General features: G+C 33.9%; 6 protein-coding genes and 2 long non-coding RNA genes across 9 annotated transcripts; 5 read left to right on the top strand and 3 right to left on the bottom strand.

The window, feature by feature from the left end:
- Positions 1–9: 9 nt before the first annotated feature.
- On the top strand, positions 10–5,950 carry Incenp (Inner centromere protein). Its single transcript, XM_031992123.2, has 9 exons — positions 10–258; positions 723–1,175; positions 1,288–2,421; positions 2,492–2,656; positions 2,738–2,925; positions 3,001–3,184; positions 3,289–3,486; positions 3,555–3,672; positions 3,757–5,950. The coding sequence occupies exons 2-9, from the start codon at positions 732–734 to the stop codon at positions 3,948–3,950; spliced, it is 2,625 nt and encodes an 874-aa protein (XP_031847983.1). The 5' UTR covers positions 10–258; positions 723–731; the 3' UTR covers positions 3,951–5,950.
- On the bottom strand, positions 4,292–10,507 carry WDY (WD repeat-containing protein WDY). The gene is made up of 21 exons (XM_076371414.1): positions 10,302–10,507; positions 9,992–10,243; positions 9,295–9,356; positions 9,129–9,222; positions 8,947–9,051; positions 8,690–8,881; positions 8,475–8,586; positions 8,262–8,398; positions 7,994–8,188; positions 7,711–7,918; positions 7,429–7,634; positions 7,139–7,339; positions 6,797–7,041; positions 6,467–6,724; positions 6,305–6,391; positions 5,968–6,230; positions 5,470–5,710; positions 5,029–5,203; positions 4,764–4,952; positions 4,557–4,648; positions 4,292–4,435 (listed from the first exon to the last, which is right to left on the bottom strand). The coding sequence occupies exons 2-21, from the start codon at positions 10,070–10,072 to the stop codon at positions 4,414–4,416; spliced, it is 3,165 nt and encodes a 1,054-aa protein (XP_076227529.1). The 5' UTR covers positions 10,073–10,243; positions 10,302–10,507; the 3' UTR covers positions 4,292–4,413.
- On the top strand, positions 6,608–8,699 carry LOC143174982 (uncharacterized). Of its 2 annotated transcripts, none has more exons than XR_012999539.1 (4): positions 6,608–6,737; positions 6,811–7,908; positions 8,000–8,216; positions 8,394–8,699. It is a non-coding gene; the product is annotated as an uncharacterized LOC143174982 (long non-coding RNA). The 2 variants fall into 2 exon arrangements; XR_012999540.1 differs by lacking the exon at positions 6,608–6,737 and having other exon boundaries at positions 7,030–7,301; positions 7,427–7,908.
- On the top strand, positions 10,232–14,606 carry BBS8 (tetratricopeptide repeat protein 8). The gene is made up of 7 exons (XM_031992344.2): positions 10,232–10,421; positions 10,493–10,637; positions 10,695–11,119; positions 11,189–11,360; positions 11,434–11,640; positions 11,708–11,836; positions 14,466–14,606. The coding sequence occupies exons 1-6, from the start codon at positions 10,378–10,380 to the stop codon at positions 11,822–11,824; spliced, it is 1,110 nt and encodes a 369-aa protein (XP_031848204.1). The 5' UTR covers positions 10,232–10,377; the 3' UTR covers positions 11,825–11,836; positions 14,466–14,606.
- On the bottom strand, positions 11,830–14,013 carry LOC116433870 (protein YIPF6). The gene is made up of 7 exons (XM_031992440.2): positions 13,865–14,013; positions 13,547–13,675; positions 13,382–13,460; positions 13,184–13,226; positions 12,980–13,111; positions 12,705–12,862; positions 11,830–12,610 (listed from the first exon to the last, which is right to left on the bottom strand). Exons 1-7 carry the CDS (start codon positions 13,901–13,903, stop codon positions 12,495–12,497), a joined length of 696 nt encoding a protein of 231 aa, XP_031848300.1. The 5' UTR covers positions 13,904–14,013; the 3' UTR covers positions 11,830–12,494.
- On the top strand, positions 14,482–15,842 carry LOC116433861 (coiled-coil domain-containing protein 134). The gene is made up of 3 exons (XM_031992424.2): positions 14,482–14,632; positions 14,947–15,156; positions 15,381–15,842. The coding sequence occupies exons 1-3, from the start codon at positions 14,482–14,484 to the stop codon at positions 15,725–15,727; spliced, it is 708 nt and encodes a 235-aa protein (XP_031848284.1). The 3' UTR covers positions 15,728–15,842.
- On the bottom strand, positions 14,926–21,362 carry LOC116433899 (uncharacterized). Its single transcript, XR_012999538.1, has 3 exons — positions 17,605–21,362; positions 17,321–17,368; positions 14,926–17,226 (listed from the first exon to the last, which is right to left on the bottom strand). It is a non-coding gene; the product is annotated as an uncharacterized LOC116433899 (long non-coding RNA).
- On the top strand, positions 16,679–25,553 carry Cda4 (chitin deacetylase Cda4). Its single transcript, XM_031992270.2, has 9 exons — positions 16,679–16,911; positions 23,296–23,414; positions 23,492–23,603; positions 23,689–23,816; positions 23,895–24,100; positions 24,172–24,467; positions 24,546–24,792; positions 24,889–25,080; positions 25,148–25,553. Exons 1-9 carry the CDS (start codon positions 16,860–16,862, stop codon positions 25,248–25,250), a joined length of 1,455 nt encoding a protein of 484 aa, XP_031848130.1. The 5' UTR covers positions 16,679–16,859; the 3' UTR covers positions 25,251–25,553.
- The last annotated feature ends 38 nt before the right edge of the window (positions 25,554–25,591 follow it).

Genomic DNA, 25,591 nt, shown 5'->3' with positions numbered 1-25,591 from the left:
TTTAAATTAAACTGAAAAGTCGTTATATGCTTGATCAGACCTGCACCGTCCCTGACTGTCCCGCCAGTCGCAAGAAATGTAGATTGTCGTTAATGTTCTCTTTGCTTTTGTACATCGTGTTTGTGAAACGTGCTAATTTTGTGTACTTGGTGTAACTTTGTTGTGAAATTGAGTTGTGTTGAATTATTACTTTTAATTGTAACTTTACTATTGAAACTTTTATTTTACTATTTTATTATTTTACCATTGAAAAAACAGGTGAATATCTTTGGGAATAGTCCTGAATTTAATTTAATTTATTGTTCGTCACACCTTTTTTTCGCTTCAACATATTTCAGTATTTATACTGGGCTGCATTTTCGCAGATGTGGTCCATTGACAATTGATTTTTATATTTGTAAAACTTATTAAAAAGCAACACTACATTCTATCGTAAAAACATTTGTTTACGCAAACTAGATCTGTCAATTGCACTTACTGAGCTAAAAGTATACTGTGAATTCTTCTAAATGCTACTTAGAAGTTGAAAGACATTTCTAATATTTAAGTTTAATATATAAAAATCACAGATTTAATTTAATAATAATATTAATTTATTCTCTATTATATAAACAATCCCAAAGTTTTAAAGAGTATAAATGTTTGTTATTATATATAAAATGTTACACTTTGGTAATTCATGCACTTATAATTGTTTGATTAAAACTATAAATATTTTTTAGATTCTGAACATGGGTACCAGGTCCAAAGATAAAATCAAGGCAGTGATCGCCAAAGATATCTTAGATATATATAATCGTTGTACAGAAGTAAAAAAAATTATTAATGATAATGTGGAGGCCACCATGGATTACTTACATGATTTATTAGATCAAATACCACAATCAGCATCTGGTCCTTTAATTACAAAGACTCCAAAAGTATTAAGAAAGAAAGGAGTAAAACGCATAGAAACTATTCCAGAGGATGAAGTTATTGTTGTTGATAACCCAGTATCAGAGTCAATAATAGAAAATTCTAAAGTAGAGGTTACAGACAATGCTGAAGAAAGTGTATCAGAAACGACAACTGGTAGATCAAGAAGAGCAGCTTCAAAGAAAGCAGCTAACAGTATTAAGAAACAACAATCCATGTCACTTTCAAAGAAATTGAGAAGGCCGTCAAGCTTAGACAAGGTTTGTATTATATATGAACTATTTGCAGTAATGCAATTCTGTATAAGACGATAAATGAATTTCTATTGCTTATTGTATTTATAATGGTTTAAAACAATAATTAAATTTCCAGAAAAAAAATGAGAGTCGAGCTAAAAGGAAACAATCTGCAAGAAGTAGTTCGGATGAAGAGTCTACTCAAGGTCCTACAAAGCATAGTAAAGTAGAAGAAAGTATACTAAGACAAAGATCTACACAAAACTCAGAAGAAGAGACCAGAGAAAATGATCAGACTATAACAGAAGAAAATATGGTGAAACAAGAAAAACTAGAAACATCAAGAAAGTCTTCATCAACATGGCATTCTAATAAAAAGATATCACTTCCATCTAATGATAAAACACATGACATTATCAATGATACGGTCATTGCACCTAAATCAGATGGCATGGAAGAAGCTTCAATGTATGAGGATGCAATTGAAAAACCTACACCTATCATGAATTCTACAATGAATTTGAATTCGACTCACGTTATATATAAAATGATGAATGCAACAGTGGTCTTGGAACCTTTGTCAGCAATAAAATTGAACGAAACCGTAACAATTAGTAAAAACAAAATGAACAGTACGCATAAAGAGAGTCAGGAGGGGAAAAATCAAGATCAGCCTGAATTTAAATCGCCTAAAATACCGAAACAACAGTCACCTTCTTCAATAGCCCTACAAGACAGGATGAAACATTTAAAGGAAGCCATGGCAAATAAGGAATTTGATGAATTAATAACAGAGGACGAATCATCTCCAGAAGTGAAAAAGCATAGACCAAACATCAAGAAGCAGGACATTAAAAAACGACAGAAACGGACAATGAGATCTATGAGCTCGAGCGAAGATGAGATTCTTAGTACGCCTGCAAAGCCAGCTTTGAAGGATATAACCACAGGCATGAGTCTTCAAGAAATAAGGAATACATACAAGTCGAATGCTTTATTCAGTCCTTATGCCAAAGAATCTGTTAAAAGAAGGGTTGAAGCATTCGAGCAGGTAGGCATGCACAGTCCAAAGCCTCCTGTTGATGTTGATGCACCGACCAGGGTGACCAGGACAAAAACACGAGCCATAGCTGCTGCACAAGCAGATGGTTCGGATGTTCCAAAAGTTGCGGAAAAAACAGTTGCTCAAAAACTAGCAAGAAAGTCACTCGCAAAAGCTAAAAAAATCTCATTAGCAAAACATGCTAAGCACACAGAGGACTCCAAAGAGGTAATTACAGTTTCATTGGATAATGCTAAATGTTTGCTAAAGAAAATATCACATTATTTTGTTTTTTCAGAATAAAGCCCCGTCTGCTCAAAAAATAAGCAGATTACTTGTTGCGGACAAAGGAAGCCATCTGCAGCAGCAGAAAACGACTCCGTTAACAAAGACAAAGATTCAGTTGCCAATGTCTGTCAGTCGTATTCCACAAACTCCAGCGAACAATCCTATTATACATAATGTAAGAACCAAGCATTTTTACATATGAAGCTTAAACATTAACTTCGAATTATGATTTAACGATTAATTTCTATTTGAACAGAATAAGGCATTAACTGGAACGCGCTCAAATATCATCACATCAGTCGAGTCATTCATTCAGTCTGGGAAACCGGTCAGCAAACGCAATTCGTTAGATAAAACGGAAGAGAAAAAACGAAAATTGAATGACGAGGATGCAAGGAAGAAACGAGACGAGGCGTTGAGACTTCAAACAGAAGAAAAAAGAAGGTAAAACAATGATGAATAGTGAAATATTAGATTATGAATTAATATTATCATAAAACATAAATTCTTTGTGTAAAGAAAAAGGCAAGAAAAGGAATTGAAAAATAAGTTAAAAAGGGAGGCCAATGAGAAATTGGAAGCGGAGAGACGTCAGAAGACTGAGAAAGAAAGAGAAGAAAAAGCACGTATACAGCAACAGATGCTGGAAAAGCAACGCGAGGAATTAGAAAGGAAACGTCTCGCTCAGTTGCAACGAGCTCAGGTACGCGTTACATTTAAAAATGTTAGAAATCTTTTACATTCAATCCTTGCTTGAAGCAACTTCTACGAGATCTATAATTTCAATGTATTGTTGATAAATTGTAGGAAAAGGAGGAGAGACGAAAACTAGAAGAACAACAACGTTTGCAGCGTTTACAGGAACAAGAAGAAGCAGAAAGACAATTGGCTGAGCAGAGACGCCGGGAACAGGAGGCCGAGAAACGAAAAGAATTGGAAGCGAGAGCTCAACAGCAGGCTAACGCCGAAGCAATGCGAATTAAACATCAAATGCTTAATGCGCAGGTAGGAATTTGTATATTTTTAGAATATATTTCATCCGGTGTATTATTTGAATATTAATGAATTTTTAGGCAAAATATGGAAATAAACATCAGGGTCCGACAAATTATATTTTGGACAGTGAACCCGATGAAGATGAATCAGATGATGAGAGTAGACCAAAGCACGCAATCCCATATTGGGCACAACGTAAGTTCGTTCGCTTCGTGCGTTTACAAATTATTTGAAATAAGTACAGGTATTTTAAATGTAAACGTTTCAATTCATTTACAGCACATGTACGTAAAACGCATCTGGCAATACAACGATATATTCCGGCGAAAGCAATCCTCAGATTCTTCGACTCTAAAAAGTGTACACCTGACTTGACTGAATTATTCCAAGGTATAGACAGAAGTAGATTGAAACGTACATCCAGTGCAATCTGGAAAACACCGCCACGTTATTCCATGATGGAAGCCGAATAAGAGAAGGTATAATTTATTAAATGTATTATTGTTAATTTGTCATGTTACGCCTTAAAAATGAAAGTGCCTAATAATACCATATTATAGCATATGTAATATAGTAATAATATTATATCGTACCGATCTAGAAAAAAATATATTCAATTTTACATGACACAGACAACTGTAAGACTGCTGTTTTGAAAATTTTTAAATGTACTCGTTTTTTTACCGATTTAATCAGGCTTAGCTGCTTTACTGATATTTTTATTTATGTATCGTTTGTATTGCACAAGACTCAATGAGAAAAACAACTTTCATATAAATAGTTCATAATAATTAATAAGTAATTATACCAATGCGACAGTTTTTAACAAGAAATAGATTTTTGAAAATTTTAATTGTCTCCATTATTCTATGCCTAACGTTGTTTCTTGTAACATATTCGATAACTTAAGAAATTTTTCAGCCTTTAATATATCGCTTATGTATTGCGACCGCCTTTCCTGCGGGGAAGAATTATTATTATTATTTTGCACATACGTAAATTAACTTTTCAAAAACGATTGATATATTGATATAATTATTAATTATAATTTGACATTTAAACGAATATAAATGACTTACGTCAATTCTTTTTGTCTCTGTAAAATTGACGGTAACGTTGGTGTTTGAATAGTCTCCAATGGTTTTAATTTTAAGTGTGTATATATAGGTATCTAAAAACCAGAATTTTCATAAGAATATGCTTTAAAAGATATTGACAAATTTCTAATAAAAGAACGGTTGTTAAATTTTTAAAAATTAGACTTCCTAGTTGTTTGGTACATTTACATATGACATAGAAGTGTCCAGAATTGGATAATCTAAAAAGATCATCATGACTGATTTATCCATGGTTGAAATTGTAAGTCTTCTCCCATCTATCATAGTATCTTTACGTTCCCCTATCACAGACTTTACAAAATCGGAAACTTCTTCTTTGGGCTTAGTTATTGCTTGCCTAATCCCTCCTTCTAAAAGCTGTTTGTTTTTATACGTTAATACAAAGAAATACTTAAGATTTTCTTCCAACGCAGTATTAAAGATATACAATTACTTTCATAGTAGTAGAACTTGCAGATCTTGCAACATCAGGTGGAAATCTGTAGTTATTGAAATATTTGTATGCTGGGATCGTAGGCAAAATTGGTGACCATGATTTGAACGTCCCAAAGGTTGATATGTAACGTCCCCCTAGTGTCCATAAGCGTACCGTGCAATCCGTACTGCCACTTGAAACAATGAACATCTTCCAAAATGTACAAGTTTATACAAAAATTTTGATCTACAATTGTACGATCGAAAGTATTTTTTAATCCATTTTAATATTACCAAATAAGTTAATAAACCAGTCTGAATATATGGAATAAGGAATAATATATTTTTATAAAAGCATATGCATGTACCTATGAAACGGACCCAGATACACATGAAATGCAAATTTATAATTGCTTGCTAAATTGGTAATTAGAAATTAGTATTAAGTAATTGAAATTACCTAACAATAATATGTGCATTAGAAATTACTTGCACAGACGTAACAGATTTTATGTGACCACGTACGGAAGTGAGCAAAATTGGCAAAGGTTGATCCTTAATTGCTCTTTTTGCTCTTCCGTTAATTTTATCCTTCCATAAAAATGGAAACTCCAGTCTTAAAAGGGGCATACACACCTTCGGAGAATCTGGTATCAAATAGTTTGCAAGATACCAAACTTTAATGTACCCCCTATTGTGCCCTGAATCATTTGAACTAAGATTATTTTCTCGATTCTAATGCAAAATAATACATTTTAAAAGTGTATTGTATTTTCACATACTATACTACAATATAAGTAAGTTTGAAATTGACAAATTATAATGTTTATGATAAGTTGTATGCTATGTATCTTGGAGCAATTACCATTGTACATTACAGTGTTTATAGATTATGAAGTACTGAGATATAAATTTATAATGAATAAATTTTGTTGTGAAGACATGTTCGTTCTTTTACCTGTTACAAGAAAATGATCTTTAGAATCTGTTGCTAACGATAGTGCACAATCGCCAACGCTATGAATCACTGAGAAAGCTTCCAAAAATCCACCCCCTGGGTGGTGACTCCAGACTTGTATTAAACCAGAATCGAGAGAAACAAATAACGTCCCAATATTGGGCTTGGATGGTCGAGTATTTAAAAATATCATGGCTCGTACAGCAACGGTTCGTATAATGTTTAACGCTGATTGTTGATGTTTACAAACTCTACTATGTTGTCTATAAATAACAATAAATTTTACATGTATTTATATGTTTCATACATATTTACATTATCAAAATAATATCATTACTTGTCAGGATAATTTTGTCTTTTTATAACTTCCTGATAATTGTCAGATTTAGCACTGTCTTCATCTTTTCTGTATCTTACGTTAAATCTGTTTCATGTTAAAGGTGTTGACATAATTTAAAATATAATACTGTCAGAGAAAACTTACTGATTAGTTTTTCACCTGGACATTGGGTCCTGTACTTTATATTTTCTGTATGGTTGACCTGTTTCCAATCTCCAGAGTATTATTTCTCCATTATGCGATGCTGTTGCCAGCACCTGAGGATACCATATAGCTGAACAAAGAATATTATCCGTATGACTTACACCCCAACTTTTTATAAATATATTTGTATCAGAAGTTGCAAACTCTATGACTTGACGATTCCAACCACCAGATAGAACTCGGTTTTCCACCCAAGCTAAACTTGTTATTTCACTAAATAAAAGAGGTAAAAATAATAGTAGTTTAATACATCCAACATTGTCTTGTTATAAAATAAACATGTACGTTTTCTTTTCAAGCGCCATATTTCTTAAACAGGTACCCGTGTTAAAATTCCAAATCTTCAATGTGCCATCACGAGCACCAGTTACGAGTAACTGGTCAGATTCATCGAAACAAGCGGCTGTAATCTCAACATCATGATACTGACCATACAAAAACTGGCTGTGAGCATGTGTTATTAAATACAAACGAGTCCCAAGCCATGGGTCCCACATTATTATACAAGAATCTAATCCAATGGAAACTACCTGAATTTATAAGGAGTTTAATAATATCATTTATGATATTTCATAATTTTGTAAGGATATGCAAGACTATAAGACTATGAGGTAAATATAAAAGTACCACTTTGTAAAGATGATTGTATAGAACACAGCTAACTGGTTTTGTATGAGTATAGCCATCTGATGTTTCCTTATTGATAACAGGATCGCAAATGACTACAGCAATCATTACACTAGCAACAATCATTTTATGATTCAGTGAATTATAAATTATAGTCATTAATGTATGTTCACCTAATTCACTTGGAAGACCGTTATACGTCTATATAAATTAGAACAAAATCCTAGTTACATCTTAGAGTATTGAAACTGTGAATAGTACTTATGCTTTATCAAAATTATTTTTCAGACCTGAATACACGATTGAGCCAATACATCCCACACTTTGATGCATTTATCATTCGACAGAGAGTATACACGCTTACCACTATTTTGAATTACTAAGCCACATATAGGTGAATGATGGCCTTGGAAAATGCAACTTGCTCGCTTTGTCACAAAAGGATTCCAGACCCGAACAATGCAATCAGGTCCACCAGTCACTAATGTTTGACTCTCTAAATATTCGTATTTGCAGGAATATTAAGATATCATGGTGAAACAAAGGTTTCAAACTTTTATTATAAAAAATACCTTCACAGACAGTAAAACAAGTTATTCCCATGTTAACTTTAAATTTATATTGCATTCTTTTTCCTGTGAAGTCGCTAAATAATAAGGAACAAATTGAACATCTACTGCAAGACATAAAAGATTTGAGACTTCCATAGTAAGCTACTTGTTTCACCCAGTTTGAATGCGCTCTTTTAAACTCTACAATTTTCATACCAGGTATTTCACCCTATAATATAGTGTTTATAATTTTATAATAATGGGAATATATTGGTAATAAATACTTGAAGTACAAATAACTTGCTTTCAGAACAGATTCGTAACGAACGAACAATACATCACGTTGTGGCTCTTGTTTAAATGGGCCTCTATCCACAGGACAAAAAGAAATTAGTTTAATAGATCCACTCATGTCTCCAAGTACAACACAGGAGTCTTCCTTGATATTTTTACTGAAGTAATAACTCATACAAGTGACTGCTCCTTCCATACTTGATATCTATGCATTGTTTTTGCTATGAAAAAAGGTATCACTCATAAAACTCATCAATACTACTAAGAATCTAACAAACCACCATTCGAAGATCAAATTTTTTAGCCACAGTGTCGTAAAATCTTAAATCACACTCAGTAGAACTTGTACATACTATTTGCACATCAGGCATTACTATCATGTCAGTTATTAATGTTTGTTGAACTTTTAGGTAAGCTGTGAAAAATGCAGGTGTTGAATATTTATAAGAGAAATACAAAGAAATGGAGTAGTAATGAATGAAAAGACTAACGACTCGTAGATTGTACACTGCGTTCGTATTTCAAGTCCAAAGACCAGTAATTTATAATTCCTTCTTTAGTAACTGTTAAGTAACATCCTTTTTCAAATCCTCCAGATCTATCCTGGGAAAACAATGAAAACAATAATACTGATATGTATGGATAAGATTGCCATTTAAATGAATTTTATAACACTATATGTTTACTAAAATATTTGTGTTTGTACAGAAAGGATTTCAGGACAAAATACGATTTTATATATAGGTGTACGATGATATGATTTTATAAGTTGAGGAGTGCCTGTTATTGGAAGTTGTAATATCTGCCAATGTAGGGCAGTATCTATTTTTTGGAATTCTACTAATAAGTATGAAATAAATTCATCCCATGTAATGTTTCCATCTCTTTTTCTGTTCATCTGCAATTAGTATAAAATACAATGATAATTATACAGAGTATAGAATATTTTTCTGGAACTTGTACCTTTTTAAATAAAATTTCAAACTCTTTATCAGTTATTGGAATTTGCAGTATATGTTGAAAAGCATTGTATAGTTGTGAAATGTTCATTTCTTCATTTTCTGATATCTATAAAAAATGTATTAATTGTAAAAAATTATTAATTTATAAAATGTAGTGGCATTAATTAACATCTATCAATGTACCAAAAAAGCTTCATGTAGACGCATCAGTGATTGTTCTGTGCATTGTTCTTCTATAGTTTTCTTCTTAAAGAAATCATTGAATGCTCGGTTAATGCTAAACAAAAATTTAATGTACATTCTTTTAATTGTAGAATACTTTATTAATGTTACATGAAAGGATACAAACCTAACATCATTTACATCAAAGTCTTCCATTATCTTAAATATCAATTTATGTAATATGTATAACTATAACATGAAAAATGATGAAGTATATTGTAGAAATGTATGAGTAATGTGTTATAATCTTCCTAAAATTTGGTTATATATAAGAAGATTCATTACAAGAAAAATGATAGTCCTTTGTTACTTCTTTAAAGAGACTCATTACCATAAACATTTGGTATTAAAAAAATGATTAATGTATAAAACTTGATAGTTTAATAATAAAATTAATATTATTATTGTTGTATTTATTTCTGTTCTTATTGTTTCTATGATCTATTATCTAGTATAATTTTTGTATACTTTAACTGAAAATACAAGAAAAACATTGATTGACTTATGTTTCATACAGTCAGGGTTATAAGCTAAATAATCAATACCATCAAAGGAGGAAAAATCGTTTGTGTACAATGTACTTAGATGTAGACAGGTGCAATAGTATGATATTCTGAAACATTGAGTTTCTTTATTACAATTTAGTCAACTCTCCTAAGTTTTTTACAGATTTTTGTTAAGTGAATTTATGGAGTTATTCAAAGCTCAAAGTTTGTTCAGTAGAGGAAAGTATGAAGAATGTGCAGCAATATGTTCAGATTTATTAAGAAAAAATCCATTAGATCAGGTATAAGAACATTTAAGTAATTATTTCTTATATTTACTATTATACAATATGTTCTATTACAGGCAGTCTGGGTGTTAAAAATGCGTGCCTTAACATTACAAGTATACGTAGATGACATAGAAGGAGAAGAAGAAGGAATTGCTGAAAGCTTACTAGATAATTATACCATATCTTCTATGCCTAGACCTGGAACGTCATTAAAAAATCCTGGTACTGCTCATGTAGGACAATATCTACGACCCAAAACTCAGTCAGGTTTGGTTCAGACACTTTAACACATCTCCAAATTCTAATGAAGAATTACAAAAACTATAAAGAAGGATATGTTTTGTAGGAAGACCACTCACAGGAGTTGTACGACCAGCCACACAATCTGCAATATCTCAATCATTTGAACAAACATTAAGAACACCAAGAACTGCCATGACTGCTAGACCAATTACAGCAAGTTCTAGTCGCAGTGTTAGGTATAACTGTCATTTAAAATTACTGTATTTTTAAGTAGAAACTAAAATGTTTATAAATTCATTTTACATAGACTAGGCACAGCATCCATGCTAACAGAACCGGGGGGACCATTTATACAATTATCTCGTTTAAATATTGCAAAGTATGCTAGCCAACCAAATATTGCAAAACCACTGTTCGAATATATATATTACCATGAACATGATGTGAGATATGTAAGTATGTATACATTATTCAAAGTGCCTAAAAACAATAAAATATTTTATACTTAGGCACTAGATTTGGCAGTTCAAGCGACACAGGTCTGTCAATACAAAGATTGGTGGTGGAAAGTGCAACTTGGAAAATGCTATTACAGTTTAGGATTAATAAGAGACGCGGAGCAACAATTTAAGTCAGCGCTAAAAGATAATAAAACGATCGAATCCGTCTTGAGACTAATCAGGGTTTATATTAGATTAGATCAGCCACTGACTGCTTTAGAAACATGTAAAAAAGGTCTTGAATATTTTCCTAACGATGTAAATATTCTTACTGAAATGGGACGTATATTTGACGGCTTGAACAATGCGAGCATGTCATTAAAATATTATAAGATTGTTGTTCAAGAGGATGCCTCGCATACAGAAGCAATAGCTAGTATCGGGATGCATCATTTCTATAATGATCAGCCGGAATTGGCTTTACGTTTCTACAGGTAAAAGTGAATGTAAAGATAACAGGTGCAGGTCATTTTAAATACAAGTTTATCTCATTATGTACATAGACGATTGCTACAAATGGGTGTATACAATGTTGAATTGTTCAATAATCTTGGATTATGTTGCTTTTATTCTCAGCAATATGACCACGTTATTTCATGCTTTGAAAGAGCACTTAATCTTTCTACTGACGAAAATGTAGCAGATGTGTGGTATAATATTTCTCACATTGCTTTGGTATGTACACTCTTTGTTTCCGGTACTTAATGTTATTTAACGAATTGATAGTTTTATTTAAAAATAATTTTAGACGGTAGGAGACACAACCATGGCAGAAGAATGCCTAAAACTTGCTATTATAAGCGATAATAGACATGCCTTAGCATATAACAATTTGGGAGTCATACAAATAAAAAGCGGAAATTTGACAGCAGCCAGAACATACTTTCATGCTGCTGCAAATATTGCTGATTTCATTTATGAACCTCATTTTAATAGTGCTTACTTAGCTTATGAGGTAACATGTTATTATTTTAAGATATTCTACTTATCTTATATTGAAATATAAATATTATTGTTCAAAGGTTGGAGATCTGCAAACAAGTTACACTGCAGTAAAAAAATCTTTAAAAGCATATCCTGGCCACTGTGATAGTAAAATTCTTCTGAAAAAGTTAGAGAGATATTTTTCACACATGTGAAGTCCCTTAAAGGTAAATAAACAGTAATTCTTCTACATTACAAAAATGATATATTTTATTTCAAGTTTGATTGAAATTTTACAGCTAATGTTATTTACATAATGCATATATGTAAAAGTAGAAATTGCGACTTATTCAATTCTCTTAGTAAACGAATTCTCTCTAGTAAACAAATTTTTTATGTCTTTATAAAATGTATCTGTTTCACAAATTAGTGAATAAATGAAGCATTTTAATAGGAATGTTGACTCGTAGAAAACTCGGTTGATAAGACTAAAACGCAATTTTTAAACTGTAAAGAACCATCACAAAAGATCATATAAATGGAATAATTGTAATACTCAACCAATAAACTTTTCTAATTTAATTACTATCATTGATTAATATTTAATCAATTATTGTTTTATATCCTCATGAATTTTATGTTTGGATAATTTAAATTAATGGAACAGATGATTCCCTAAAATGCATAGTAATAAATAATATATGCATTACCATTTTATCTACAGAGAACTTAGTGTAATATATTCTTAAATTCTATGAATTACAAAGTATATTGTAGTAGTAAAGTATATAGTAGGCTATTGTTGATTTTCAATCTTTTTGTTTCTTTGTGCACAAATACTGGATAATGTACAGTCTTACTATTATAAACGAATCGAATTTTATTTTATGTAGTATGAGATATCACCAACCATGAAATTACAAAATAGAATAAAAATATTGGATATACAGCTAAAGCTTTTCTTCCTACTGGTTGACTGTCGCCAAGAAATGCCATTGATGCTAAAATATATTTATTTATAAACGTATTTGAAAATGTATAATAAAAGATAAAAAATATAAAGATTGCAAAAAATTCATGCAATCTTATACTAACCATATGTTGCCCATATGAATCCAATCATGGAAATAATAAATCTTAAACTAAACAGGAAAGTTGTTTGTTCTACCATCAGTATAACTCTACATAAAATTAGAGCTATAGCAGTTGGCAGCAAGCAGTATCCTAACACACATATACTTTGGAAGAAAGATCTGTAACGTATCAAATGATACATTAATGTCAAAATTGTTCAATTCTTAATTCTATTGTCTAGTGACATTAAAGCTACTTCGAAATAAACTATATCTTTAGTAATTATTGTTGCTTACATATTGCCCCCTAATAACTTGGAATTTAATGTAACAACCATAGATCCGATCCATACAATTACAAAAACCTCAGCAAATTCTGGTCCTCCATCATTAGAGTCATCTGCTGTGTCAGAAGAACCTTGTAATATCCTAAAGCAATTATAGGAATATTGTAAGACTCTAAAATAATAATTAAAAGAGAATTTGAAAAATTGCACTTACATTGCCATAAATGTGCATAATACTAAAGGTCCCCAAAGATCCCCTGAAATATGAAAAGTTTTTCCCTACTATAATCTAATGCTTCATACCAGGATTGATTAATAAATATTATTAGGTTGTCCCATAAGTTTGTACCATTAAATGAATCATTTCATACAAAATTAAATATATGTACCATCTGACAACATGTACACTTACATTCTTTCAGTAAGCTTTTCTTCTCTTTGGGGTACAAAACATGAAAAAACTTTTTACCCACAGCTCGAACATCTCTGAGCTATATAGAACACGAACAGTCTAATTAATTCAATATTTCTCCACAATACTTTTAATTCTACAATAATTACAAAACTCTTCACTTACGATTGTATCTTTAATTGGTTCATCTAAAGTGTTAAATTCAGGTTCTCCCAGGTTTGAACTTTTTTTAGTCCCTACTGTCATCTCACCCTCCACATTTTGAGGGTCAGCGTACTCCATTGTTACTTTGAACTTCAAATAAAAAATTCACATTACAATCATTGCTTTCACAAAGATTAATATTTAAAATAGAAATCCTTTAAAACCTGATTTCAAAATAACAATGTATAGAAATTAAAGTGGTGCAATGTTGAATTGACACTTTCAACGCAGTATAATCGTGAAAACCAAAATAAAATAGAAAAACTCAAATATACTCACATCAAGATTAGTATCACCCGTCGCTGCCATGTTCGTCATTGCCAAAGGACTCGAATTACCAAGCGATGAAGTATATTACTTACTCTTTAAATAATTATATATTATTGTCATATCAAACTACATTACTGCCACATACACATGGCGTGAATTAATCTCCCTTTAATTAACGCACTCCTGCCACATTTTGAATGGCCACTACTACTACGTGTACATAACAAACCGACGTGATTTCTCTTACGTAGGAGCGGTGTCAGTGAATGATCTAAAAACATACACACACATCACGCCTCGAACATTCTTAATCATCGCATCATTAGAGACTAACTAGCGAGCCTTTTTAATTATTCCCGAGCAAAACGTCACCGAAGTTACAGACCTAAGTCTGCGCTGAAGTTGACACATTCGACGTTAAAGGTTAATAGGTGGCGACAGTGTGTCACGATTAAATAGTCGAAAAACTTGCGGCTTAAATGCCGGTCGAAAATTCGCAAATTATTCTGGGAGGATGTAAGGCCCATTTACATTCGAAAAGTCCTTCTTACCTCGATTTAAGGTTACGTTCGATCGATGTGTACCTTTTTATTTGAATCTATCTTTCAAGCGTTTTCCAACCCAAGATGCCACGCGTATTGGTTTACATAGTAGTCGTGTCAGTGTTGACATGCACTGCGCACTCGCAATTACCCGACTTGACAGCGGAAGTCCAGCCAATGAACGAAATGGCGGGAAACGGTGATGCGCCTGAAAGTAAAGTCTACGAAGATCTATGTATCCCTTGAAATTTTAATTAAAAATAGATGCAGTAAATTTCCATTATTTACAATCTAATTGACACGTTGAATACTGCATTAGGTAATATTATTTATTATATACAAATATTTTCAAATAATCGTTTAATTGAGTGGACTATAGTAATTCAATTTGGTTGGGGTCCACGGTGACCCCAATGACATTCAACGTGTTAAATACCATATTGGACAGATAAATAATGGAAAATTAAGTCCAACACAAATGACGAATCAACTCGTCGTTTGAATGACAAATTTATGTATACAGATATGTACCTTAACTTCTTTTATTAGTTAAAAAATCATTTAGCCATCAACGCAAGGAGCATGCATACGCCATGAGGCGTTGGGAAAAAATAGAAAAGTACGAACTTCTATATACAATGATAACAGTGTTCGGAGAGAAGATGATCAACGTGATCAATTCGAGTAGATCATCGTTGGAGAACGCTGCTTTTAATCCTGATGATAGATCTCTGCCACGGGATGTTACTGTGCAAAGCGGTAATATAAAATGAATATGATTATTTAATATATTTAAATACTTGAAACGATGATTATTGAATATTTTAATTAATACTGAGTATTATATTAAGTTGAAAGTACTGAGGTAAATACTGAGCATTAGATTGAGTTAAAAATACTGACTTAAATACTGAGTATTAGATTAAGTTAAAAGTACTGATTATTTAGTACTTTAATTAATCAAATGTACAATTTGTTTACAGCATTGTCCACTGTATTAGAGAACACAGCTCTCTTTGGGGATATTGTCCAGCATTTCCCGGAAATAACGTATCGTATATTGAAGGCGCATCCAAAGTGGATCGAGACGATAAGCTGGTCCCTGAATTTTACAAACCGATGCCGACATTTATTAGACGAAGAAACGGCAACTTTAATTAATTCGGTGAGTCAAGAACTCAATATAACGGAACGCAAACCGGGATATTTTATTCCTCATCGGCGAACAGTTGACTCTCAAGAAGGAAACAAAGGGACGACGAAGACAAAGAGAGCGCCGAAGAAGGAGAAACGGAAGAGGGGACCGCAAATGATTAAAACTGAATTATGAACATCATTCAATAATTCCCCTAATCTCAACAATCAAACTATTTACTTATTCTTCTGATTCAAGAGAATTATTTTTCTTAATGTGTAAATTTCAATATAACAAAACGTTCATTACAATTCAACGAATTGCTCGGTTCATTTGGAAACCTTTCAAAGCTCTAATTAATACATAACTAACTGAAACCTGCCATTTTCCTGGCAACGTGTCTTTCAACTTCTTGACATTCTTTCTTCTTGCCCCCTTATCTTTTTACATTCAACTTACAGAATAATATCCTCTCCTATATAAACAAGTTATTTACCATTCTATCAAATTATATTACATTAATATCTTCTCCTACATCAACAAGTTATTTACCATTCTATCAAACTATATTACATTAATATCCTCTCCTATATAAACAAATTCTTTTCCATTCTACCAAACCATACCACACCAACATCCTCTCCCACACAACGCTCATACAACATCCAATACAATCTCAAATCCATACATCCCATCGAAACCATTATCCTGAAACCGTCTCCCGTTACAAGCCCCGACTCAAAAATCCTGCACGCAACGGTCGCAGCAAAAATCCGCAGAAACACGCACGGTCTGGCAACAAGCTAGACCCGTTTCGGGCGTCGGTTCCGAGCCCGTTCGGCCGACGAAACGGAAGAAAAAGTCGGCGGGAACAAAAGGAGCAGAAGAAACGAAGCTTTTTATCGTCAGCTAAAAATCGAATGCGGACCCATCCGGGAATGAAATGAGAAACGTACAACTTTCAGCGCGGGCCGGTGTGCGTGTTCTAACGCAGATAAAAGCCAGGATTTCTCGGCGGACCGGGACGGTGGTAGAAAGTGGTCAGCCAATGAGCTAAGGAACGGTTCCTCTACCGTCCGGTTTCCGAGTCTGTAGCCATGAGCAGAAGGTGTTGCTGGCGAACCCCGGCCGCCAGTGCCGCGAGACCAGACCCGCCAAGTGCACCGCCGATGGCAAACCGCAGTAACGCAGCTCGAGCTTAACGATCATTCCGGGTGGCCAGACGGTTGCGCGAAATTCGAGAGTACTTGTACACCGTGCGGTCGGGAACGGGACAGACACACACACACACACACACATACACACTGGCTGTGACAACCGAAACGAAATGATCACACGGAGAAGAGAGTTGCTGCTGTGCGTCGTCCTGATAGCCTCAGGTAGGGAAGTCCTTCAGGAAAATCCTCAGGAGCTGGCGGCGGCGTTACCGATCGCCGGCCGAGCGAAGAGAGATCGAACGAGGAGAACGAACCCGTTCGTCAATGCAACACTCTCCTTTTGCTTCCTATCGCGGTCTTTCATCGCGCAGAGAGAGAGAGAGATCGCCCAGGTGAAATCAATCGTGGTCGTCTCCCCGCGGAAGAGTCATAATTTCGTCTGGCTTTGGGTTCCCTGCGAATCGCTTCTGCCGTTCGGGCTTCCTCGCTTTCCATGGCGCGGCCGTTGTCGTCTTTCTCCCGGATCGCACCGGGATTCTACGGAGAGTTGACGAGGAATTAGCGTCTACGGGGAATTACGAAATTTTTGGTATTTGGGATGGTTCGTGTGGAATTCGAGTAAGAATGGTACCTTTCGAGAAGCTTTGGGTTTCTTCCTTTGGGCTTGTTAAGTTGAATTCTACGGAGAATTAAGGAGAAATGAGAGTTTATGAGGAATTACGAAATTTTTGGTATTCGGGATGGTTCGTGTGGAATTCGAATAAGAATGGTACCTTTCGAGAAGCTTTGGGTTTCTTCCTTTGGGTTTTTTAAGGTAAATTCTACGGAGAATTAAGGAGAAATGAGAGTCTATGATGAATTACGAAATTTTTGGTATTTGGGATAGTTCGTGTGGAATTCGAATTTGAATGTTACCTTTGGAGGAGCTTTCCATCGTGGATTGGAGTTTTTGGGTTGCTTCCTTTGGGCTTGTTAAGGTGAATTCTACGGAGAATTAAGGAGAAATGAGAGTTTATGAGGAATTACGAAATTTTTAGTATTTGGGATAGTTCGTGTGGAATTCGAATAAAAATGGTACCTTTCGAGAAGCTTTGGGTTTCTTCTTTTGGACTCGTTAAGTTGAATTCTGCGGGGAATTAATTAGAAATGAGAGTCTACAGGAATTACGAAATTTTGGATTATTAGGATAGTTCATATGGAATTCGAATGTGAATATTACCTTTGGAGAAGCTTTGGGTTTCTTCTTTTGGGCTCGTTAAGGAAATTCGAGGTCGATGGAATCGTTGGTTTACTCGCTGGCACTTGTCGGGCGTAGGATTTCTCTTTTTCCAAAATGGAACGTCATGATATTGTGAAGCGGAGGGGATTACGTAAATGTTTTATCAACCTGTGAAATTACAAGTTATGGGGCAATGATGCAAGGGATTGGTTGAATGATCCCAGTAAAAAGTTCTCCGGGAGAAAATGGATTTGTTCCGTGCCTGTTTTTCCGAGTCGGCTTTGCAGAATCGAAATTTCTATCTCTCCTTTGGAAAGAGCAATGACAAAGGAGTAATCAATGTAATCAGTGTCACAAAACAGAGCCGCTGGGAACGTGGGAGTAACGAAGGAACGACCTTCTACAGACATTCTCCTACGTATCCTGATTAGCAATTCTTTAGCGACCTATTCATTCAAGTCCTTATCTTGCGATAGTCCCGCGAGAAGCCATCCTTGAAAAGCCTTTTTCACGACTTCACTCTGACCGGTTAACATTATTTCTACTAAACTGTCAAAGGACTGCTTTCGAATTTTTATAATTATTTCCAGAGTTCAGTCGTACATTCTGAATTGATTTTCTGACTTCAATTATAAAATTAATAGGAAATCTCCAACATTCAATTGAGGAGAAATAATTAAACTGAAATCATTTGAAGTTTCAAGTGTCAATTGAATTTCAGTAGAAATAGTATTACAGAGAATACATTTGTTCACCAAAACTATAATCTAGCAATCAAACTTCCCTTAATTTTTCCATAGGAACCATAAGATTGAAAAATCCAAGTGACCATTTTTCATACAATATTTCTCTACCTCCACTTGGGGTTCCTAATCCAAATAATAATGTTAATACTAAATTTGCAGAATACCTCAACTAAACAAATATTCAATTTTACAAGCATAAGTTAAATAGATCTATGAATGTTCATATTATGTTATCAGACATATGAAATCAATTGAAGTTTCTATTAAATAATCTCTATTAAATAATCTCTAATATCTGTCCAGTTGAATTCTATAAATTCAACAAAAACCTTCAATGTTACATCTCAAACAGTACATAATAAACATTCATAAATCTATCAACATTTCCTCCTCGATTCTCAAGTTCACTCCTGCGCCTTGCAAAAATTTTCCCCATTGCCCGACGCGCAAACGTTTTGTGGAACGAGCGAGACTTTTCTCGGGACACCGTTGAAAGTTCCATCGATGCCCCGTGGACGTGTCGTAAATAAAGCTGACACAGATAAAAGGGAGAAGCCGGAGGAAGCAACGGGCCGACACTGAAGCGCTTGGCAAATTAGGTTCCGCGGCGGTTTCACTGGTGTTTACATAAGTTTTCGTCGTCTACGTATATGGCGTACCGTGAACCACGGCACACCGGGATCTGAATTCCCAGTGGATGTGTGCGTGCATGGTACACGGCCGATGGAAACGTTGCACCTGAACGATTTACCACAACGTCATTGCCAGCGCGGTACCTTCACTTTCCACTCCGACGCTGAACCGATCTTTTTGGCATCCATGCACGCGAGACTGTCTTTATCAAACGGCTACGCGCATTTTTTCCTTCGTTCGAGACGCAAATAATTTTCTGATTTTTTTACAATCGAATTCGATACTTCTCTTTGTTCGTTTTCCATGAGAGACATTCGGGAATCATTATTGAAACGAATGGGTGATTGGAATGTCTAGTTTACTTCCTCCGAGACGCAAATAATTTTCCGATTTTTTTATAATCGAATTCAATACTTTGTTCGTTTGAAATCTTGATGATTTTTCCATGAGGCATTCGGGAATCATTATTGAACGAATGGGTAATTGGAATTTCTAGTTTACTTCCTCCGAGACGCAAATAATTTTCCATTTCTTTTTTACCATAGAATTCCATACTTCTCTTTGTTCATTTGAAATCTTGAATGATGATTTTTCTAACTGAAATTTCTAGTTTAATTTGTCTTTGTTCTTCAAATTTTCATTTCTATAGCTTAGGTAAATATCCATGAATGTTCGCTGGAAAATAGTTGGAATAGAGAATCGAGGTACTGGTAAATATAATTGGTATTACGTGATCCCATTATTGTTACCGAAACGGTGATCGGATTACTGCCGGTTGTAAAACTCCCGTGAAACGTCTGTTTCATCTTGAACGGCTGGAGGATCACGGGAAATATCTTCCAGAGACACTACTTTCTCCTAATGGCTCATCTCGGCGAGATTTCAACATTCTCGAATCGGATCTTCTTCGAGGCTTCGTTGCATTATAATATTATCGACGATGAATGTTTTTTTAGCAATCTTCTGTTTATCAATTGATTCGAATATTGATTCTATAAATTTGAGAATCTTCTGTTTGGCAATTTGTTAAGAAATAGTTTCATCAAAACATGGTTTCCACAGTTATATATACATATATATAATAATAATAATAATAATAATAATAATAATAATAATAATAATAATATACTTATAATATTTTGTTTATATATTATTATTATTATTATTATTATTATATATATGTATATATTTTTATAATATTTTGTTTATATATATTATTATATATATTATATAACAAAATCCATAGTCTGATGAAGAATTTCTTTGACAAAAATAACAGAAACGGTTATATTGAAGAATTTTGGTAAAATGGAACTATTTCAAATGGAATTTAAATTGAAGACGGTACTATTTCGATGAGACAAGGCGTGGAAGATTTCTTCCGATGATAATGAACGCAGGATACCTTCCTAAAAGAAGCCACACCTTCAGACGACGGGGAGACGATTGCATCAGGTTACGCCCTTTTACTATATGCCTGGAATAAAAAGTGTCCCAGCAATTACAGATTCCTCTCATGATTACTGAACACAGTCGTTTCAAGAACGTCGTGTCGCTTAATGATGGCGTATCAAGTCCAACGAGTAAGCGACGCATGATTGAAAAAATACCTAACGGTTTAAATAGTCAATATCATTCCAGTCATTCGTTACAAGGAAACAATTTAATATTCTATAAGCGTTATCCTTCGATTAACTTTGAGAAAATCTTCATTTTAGGGACATCAAACTTTCGTATCTGGAATCCAAAGTTGAAAACGAATAATTGGATTATTTGAATTACTAGAGTCTACTTTGTAATTGAGGTGGACGTGCAACGAGACATGTCGTGGCATGTTTACAAACAAGTCTTTATCTGTTCTTAGAGCTTAGAGTTCTTAGAGTTCTTAGAGTTCTTAGAGTTCTTAGAGCTTAGGCTTCTTAGGGCTTAGGGTTCTTAGAGCTTAGAGTTCTTAGAGCTTAGGCTTCTTAGGGCTTAGGGTTCTTAGAGCTTAGGCTTCTTAGAGCTTAGGGTTCTTAGAGCTCAGAATTCTTAGAGCTTAGGGTTTTTAAAGCTTAGGCTTCTTAGAGCTTAGGGTTCTTAGAGCTTAGGCTTCTTAGAGCTTAGGGTTCTTAGAGCTCAGAGTTCTTCGAGCTTAGGCTTCTTAGAGCTTAGAGTTTTTAGAGCTTAGGCTTCTTAGAGCTTAGAGTTTTTAGAGCTTAGGCTTCTTAGAGCTTAGAGTTTTTAGAGCTTAGGCTTCTTAGAGCTTAAAGTTCTTAGAGCTTAGAGTTCTTAAAGCTTAGGATTCTTAGAGCTTAGAGCTCAGAGAATCCTAATAAATAAACGCTTTCATCAAACACAGTCGATTCTCTTTCCTCGTAACCCACATAGCTCTTTTTTCTAACATTTAGAAGTTGGATGTATAGTTCAGCTAGCTCTGCTGAACATTTGAATACTCCAACAAGTCCTCCGCAAAGGATTAATTCAGGATTAAAGAAAGTTTGCATTCTGTTACAGGAAAACATAGCTTCTATGCCTAAAGAAGATATTATCTTTACATTAATTATATCTATTAACTGATTTAAACAGTTTTAAGGTATAATTGATAAAAGAAAGAAAAATTAAATTATCTAGCTTCTTTCTTCCATCTAAAAGCTTAATATCTTCTAAGAAAAATAAAATAAGTAACGAAGAATGTTAAGTTTGTGCCCGAGTCATTGAGAATGCTTATTTTTCTAGAATTAATCGCGTTGCGTTTGTAATAAATACACGAAGATCCAGCGTCTGTTTATCAGCCACTGAGAATAACGTTCACGCGTTAATGGCAAGCGAGAGATACTTTCTATCCGCGCGAGACCATCATTGGCGTTGAACGTTAAACGATTTACGAAATAACCGTTCGCATCCTCCAGCGTTATATTGGTGTGAGTCAATGCTGATCCTTGATCTTGCCTCCAGCGCAAGCAACGTGTATTTACAATCAACCTATGGCCAACATTTTCATCCTCCCTTTTCACTTAATGCATTCACATTTTTAGTTCCTCAATTTGCTTTTAAACCTTGAACAGTTACAAATAAGATTCTCACTTAATTAACTCTAACAGTACATATCACACAATAACATTATTATTGAATTACAATATTACTTTAACAAGTCAAGGATCTAGCTTTTATAATTATTGTCCATAAAATAAAAGGACAAGTAATAAATATTTGTATGAGAAAATATATGGTACGTAAGGTACTGTCGGATGTTATTTCATATAAACGTCAACTATACAAGTACTTCTAAAAATATTCAGACGTTTATAGGATACAAAAAATTATTGATAGCACCTGGAAGCAATAAGAAGGAATGTTTAGTCTCAATGCTCTTTCATAGTTATCTAAATAATACGTCTCCAGACGTTGGAATTCTTATTGCTACGATCCTCGCTTTCTCGTCGGACTTCTCTTCTCTGATACCCTTGGAATTTCTCTCAGGTATTTTATTTGTATTTGCAGATTTCTGTCTGCAAACGTGTTCGGTGTTTCAACATTGTTCTGCTCCGTTATACGATGAGAATGTTTGAACACTTTCAATGTTTCAAATGAAGTGATCCTTACAGTCTGATATGTTAATTCCTCCAATAAATTTGATGTTTTAGATTGTGAAAAAAAAGAGTAATTTAAATATGCTGGTAAGAGAACGGAATTGAAATAAATTTAGTAATATGTGTTTCCCTGAGCGTCAAGATATTTAACGCGACACAACTTGGTACAAAAATAATCCAGAAGAATGCAACAAAGGTAGCTTCTTGCATTTGATCCATTCAACCTTGACCTTTTGACTTCGAATATCCTAGTCCTCCAAAGCTATAATCAAACAGATTTTAACGACGTTTGGTATATTATTTCTTTTTATCATAATTATTAGGATAAGAATAAGAAATGCTTGACAATAATATTTTCACAAAAAATAAACCAATAGGATTAACATTAATATTTTTCTATTCTTTGATAATGTACCTGATGCCATTGGACCTGTAGCTTATGGCCAAAAAAACAGTAAGAAGGATGAAGAGAAGAAGGACGAAGAATTTAAATGCCCTGAGGGACAAGGCAACGGTAACTTTGCAGACCCAGCAACGTGTAGAAGATTCTACCAGGTAAATCATTGCAATGAGACTTATCACAAGTATCATGGGAATTATTTTTAATCAACATTTCTTATATAATTCAACAGTGTGTTGATGGATATCCATACTTAAACAGATGTCCATCAGGGTTGCACTTTGACGACATCAGTAAATTTTGCACATTCAAAAATGAAGCCCGTTGTGGGCCTATCGCCACAAGTAATTACTTACTTGAACAATCATTGTAAATCGTATCTTCTAACACTTCTGAATTGATAATTAATGTAACTCCTCTAAATTCTAGCACCACCACCAGTGACCGAACCACCAACTGACTTAGCAGAGAAATGTGATACTTCGAACTGTCAATTACCATACTGTTGGTGTTCAAGGGACGGCACAATAATTCCTGGTGGTATTCAACCAGATGAGGTACATACATTTTATTCTTTCTTCTTTCTTGGTAACCTACTTTTAATGTTTTTTCCATGAAAAACCATTTCATTCCAGACTCCACAAATGATAATAATGACATTCGATGGAGCAATAAACCATAATAATTTCGATCATTATCAAAAGATATTTGCTACCGATCGACTTAATCCGAACAACTGTCCATTGAAAGGCACTTTCTTCATCTCCCACGAATATTGTAATTATAATATGGTTCAAAGTTTAGCACACGACGGACATGAAATAGCTACTGAAACTATATCGTAAGTAGTAACTCTAATAAAATATGCATGCCACAATGAAAGGCAATACAATGTAAAAATCAATTACTTAGATTACAGAAAGGATTGGAAGATAAAGGGTACGAAGAATGGGTTGGAGAAATGATAGGAATGCGAGAGATATTAAAGTACTTCAGCAACATCTCTAGGAGTGAAGTTGTAGGTATGAGAGCCCCATATTTAAAACCAGGAAGAAATACTCAGTACAAAGTATTGGAAGATTTTGGATATATATACGACAGCAGTATTGGAATATCTCCTCTGAAAGTACCAATTTGGCCATATACTCTTGATTACAAGATACCTCATGAATGTAAAGCAGGCACATGTCCTACTAAATCATTTCCAGGTATTTAATAACTTTTACTACATATAATAGATACACGATCAAGTCTTTTCTAGTTGTGACAATTTCTTCTTATTAAAGGTGTATGGGAACTGCCATTAAATGCTCATTACGTTGAAAGTTATGAAGGAGGACATTGTCCTTACTTAGATCAGTGTGTACTTCACAATCATGATCCTGAAGAAGTTTTTGAATGGCTACAAGAAGATTTCAATCGATATTATGAGCAAAACAGAGCACCGTATATGATGCCTTTCCATACGAATTGGTTCCAAATAAAAGAATTAGAACGAGGCTTATCGAAATTCCTCGACTGGGCAGTGACATTGTAAGGGAAAAATGATTTTTAGCTTTGTACTACAAATATTCACCACTGTCACAAAAATGGAATATACAAATATTAATTTATATTATATATTTACAGACCTGATGTATATTTTGTAACAGCTACACAAGCTCTTACATGGATGACCGATCCAAAACCACTCAAATCTCTCAACAATTTTGAGGGATGGTCATGTAAAAAGAAAGAAAATCTTCCTGGACCACCATGTAATAATGCAAATAAGTGTGCTTTAGATTTCAAACCTACAGAATCCAATTTCACTACGACTAGGTCAGTAAAATACATTGAAAGATAAAAAATATAACAACTTGAAGTAATAATAAATATGTATTCACAGGTATCTAGAAACCTGCAGAGAGTGTCCCAACAAATATCCTTGGCTAGGAGACTCTAAAGGAACTGGACTATACAATGATAATTATAACCCTGAAAAAAAATAGAAACTTTTATAAATGTAATAGAATGATTATTAGGAAGAGTTCAACTAATTTTCATTTATATTTGTCTAAATGAGTGATATGTATAATAAATTTTAAATCTTCAACTTGATCCAGCTTTCAAATATAAACTGACAATAACCGAAACAATGAAGTTTCATATGTATGATGTAAAAATGTTCTGTTACCTTCACTTTCTTCGAACTTCGTGTAAGGCTGTTTCACTATCTATAATTTTCTATTCTTTCCTTTGTATAGTAATTTTGTTATGCCTTCTGCAATGATACAACTATTTTTATGTAAAAACATTTCACTTACAGCCATGTATAATATGAAACAATAGG

The sequence above is a fragment of the Nomia melanderi genome, chromosome 10, assembly GCF_051020985.1.
Source record: "Nomia melanderi isolate GNS246 chromosome 10, iyNomMela1, whole genome shotgun sequence".
NCBI lineage: Eukaryota > Metazoa > Arthropoda > Insecta > Hymenoptera > Halictidae > Nomia > Nomia melanderi.
This window is presented reverse-complemented; position numbering and strand designations above follow the sequence as displayed.

Excerpts from the sequence above, each read along its gene's own strand:
- BBS8 (XM_031992344.2), top strand. The coding sequence starts at position 10,378 with ATGACTGCTAGACCAATTACAGCAAGTTCTAGTCGCAGTGTTAG. Across the intron at positions 10,638-10,694 it reads ATGAACATGATGTGAGATAT|GCACTAGATTTGGCAGTTCA; the intron begins GTAAGTATGTAT and ends TTTTATACTTAG. Across the intron at positions 11,120-11,188 it reads TTGGCTTTACGTTTCTACAG|ACGATTGCTACAAATGGGTG; the intron begins GTAAAAGTGAAT and ends TTATGTACATAG.
- Incenp (XM_031992123.2), top strand. The coding sequence starts at position 732 with ATGGGTACCAGGTCCAAAGATAAAATCAAGGCAGTGATCGCCAAAGAT. Across the intron at positions 2,926-3,000 it reads CAAACAGAAGAAAAAAGAAG|AAAAAGGCAAGAAAAGGAAT; the intron begins GTAAAACAATGA and ends CTTTGTGTAAAG. Across the intron at positions 3,673-3,756 it reads AATCCCATATTGGGCACAAC|CACATGTACGTAAAACGCAT; the intron begins GTAAGTTCGTTC and ends ATTCATTTACAG.
- WDY (XM_076371414.1), bottom strand. The coding sequence starts at position 10,072 with ATGTCATCTACGTATACTTGTAATGTTAAGGCACGCATTTTTAACACC. Across the intron at positions 8,399-8,474 it reads CAGTGTACAATCTACGAGTC|CTTACCTAAAAGTTCAACAA; the intron begins GTTAGTCTTTTC and ends CATTTTTCACAG. Across the intron at positions 6,725-6,796 it reads ATGGCGCTTGAAAAGAAAAC|TGAAATAACAAGTTTAGCTT; the intron begins GTACATGTTTAT and ends TCTTTTATTTAG.
- LOC116433861 (XM_031992424.2), top strand. The coding sequence starts at position 14,482 with ATGCCACGCGTATTGGTTTACATAGTAGTCGTGTCAGTGTTGACATGC. Across the intron at positions 14,633-14,946 it reads TAAAGTCTACGAAGATCTAT|TTAAAAAATCATTTAGCCAT; the intron begins GTATCCCTTGAA and ends TTCTTTTATTAG. Across the intron at positions 15,157-15,380 it reads GGATGTTACTGTGCAAAGCG|CATTGTCCACTGTATTAGAG; the intron begins GTAATATAAAAT and ends ATTTGTTTACAG.
- Cda4 (XM_031992270.2), top strand. The coding sequence starts at position 16,860 with ATGATCACACGGAGAAGAGAGTTGCTGCTGTGCGTCGTCCTGATAGCC. Across the intron at positions 23,415-23,491 it reads CGTGTAGAAGATTCTACCAG|TGTGTTGATGGATATCCATA; the intron begins GTAAATCATTGC and ends ATAATTCAACAG. Across the intron at positions 23,604-23,688 it reads TTGTGGGCCTATCGCCACAA|CACCACCACCAGTGACCGAA; the intron begins GTAATTACTTAC and ends TCTAAATTCTAG.
- LOC116433870 (XM_031992440.2), bottom strand. The coding sequence starts at position 13,903 with ATGACGAACATGGCAGCGACGGGTGATACTAATCTTGAT. Across the intron at positions 13,112-13,183 it reads TTATGCACATTTATGGCAAT|GATATTACAAGGTTCTTCTG; the intron begins GTAAGTGCAATT and ends TAATTGCTTTAG. Across the intron at positions 12,863-12,979 it reads AAGTTATTAGGGGGCAATAT|ATCTTTCTTCCAAAGTATAT; the intron begins GTAAGCAACAAT and ends GATACGTTACAG.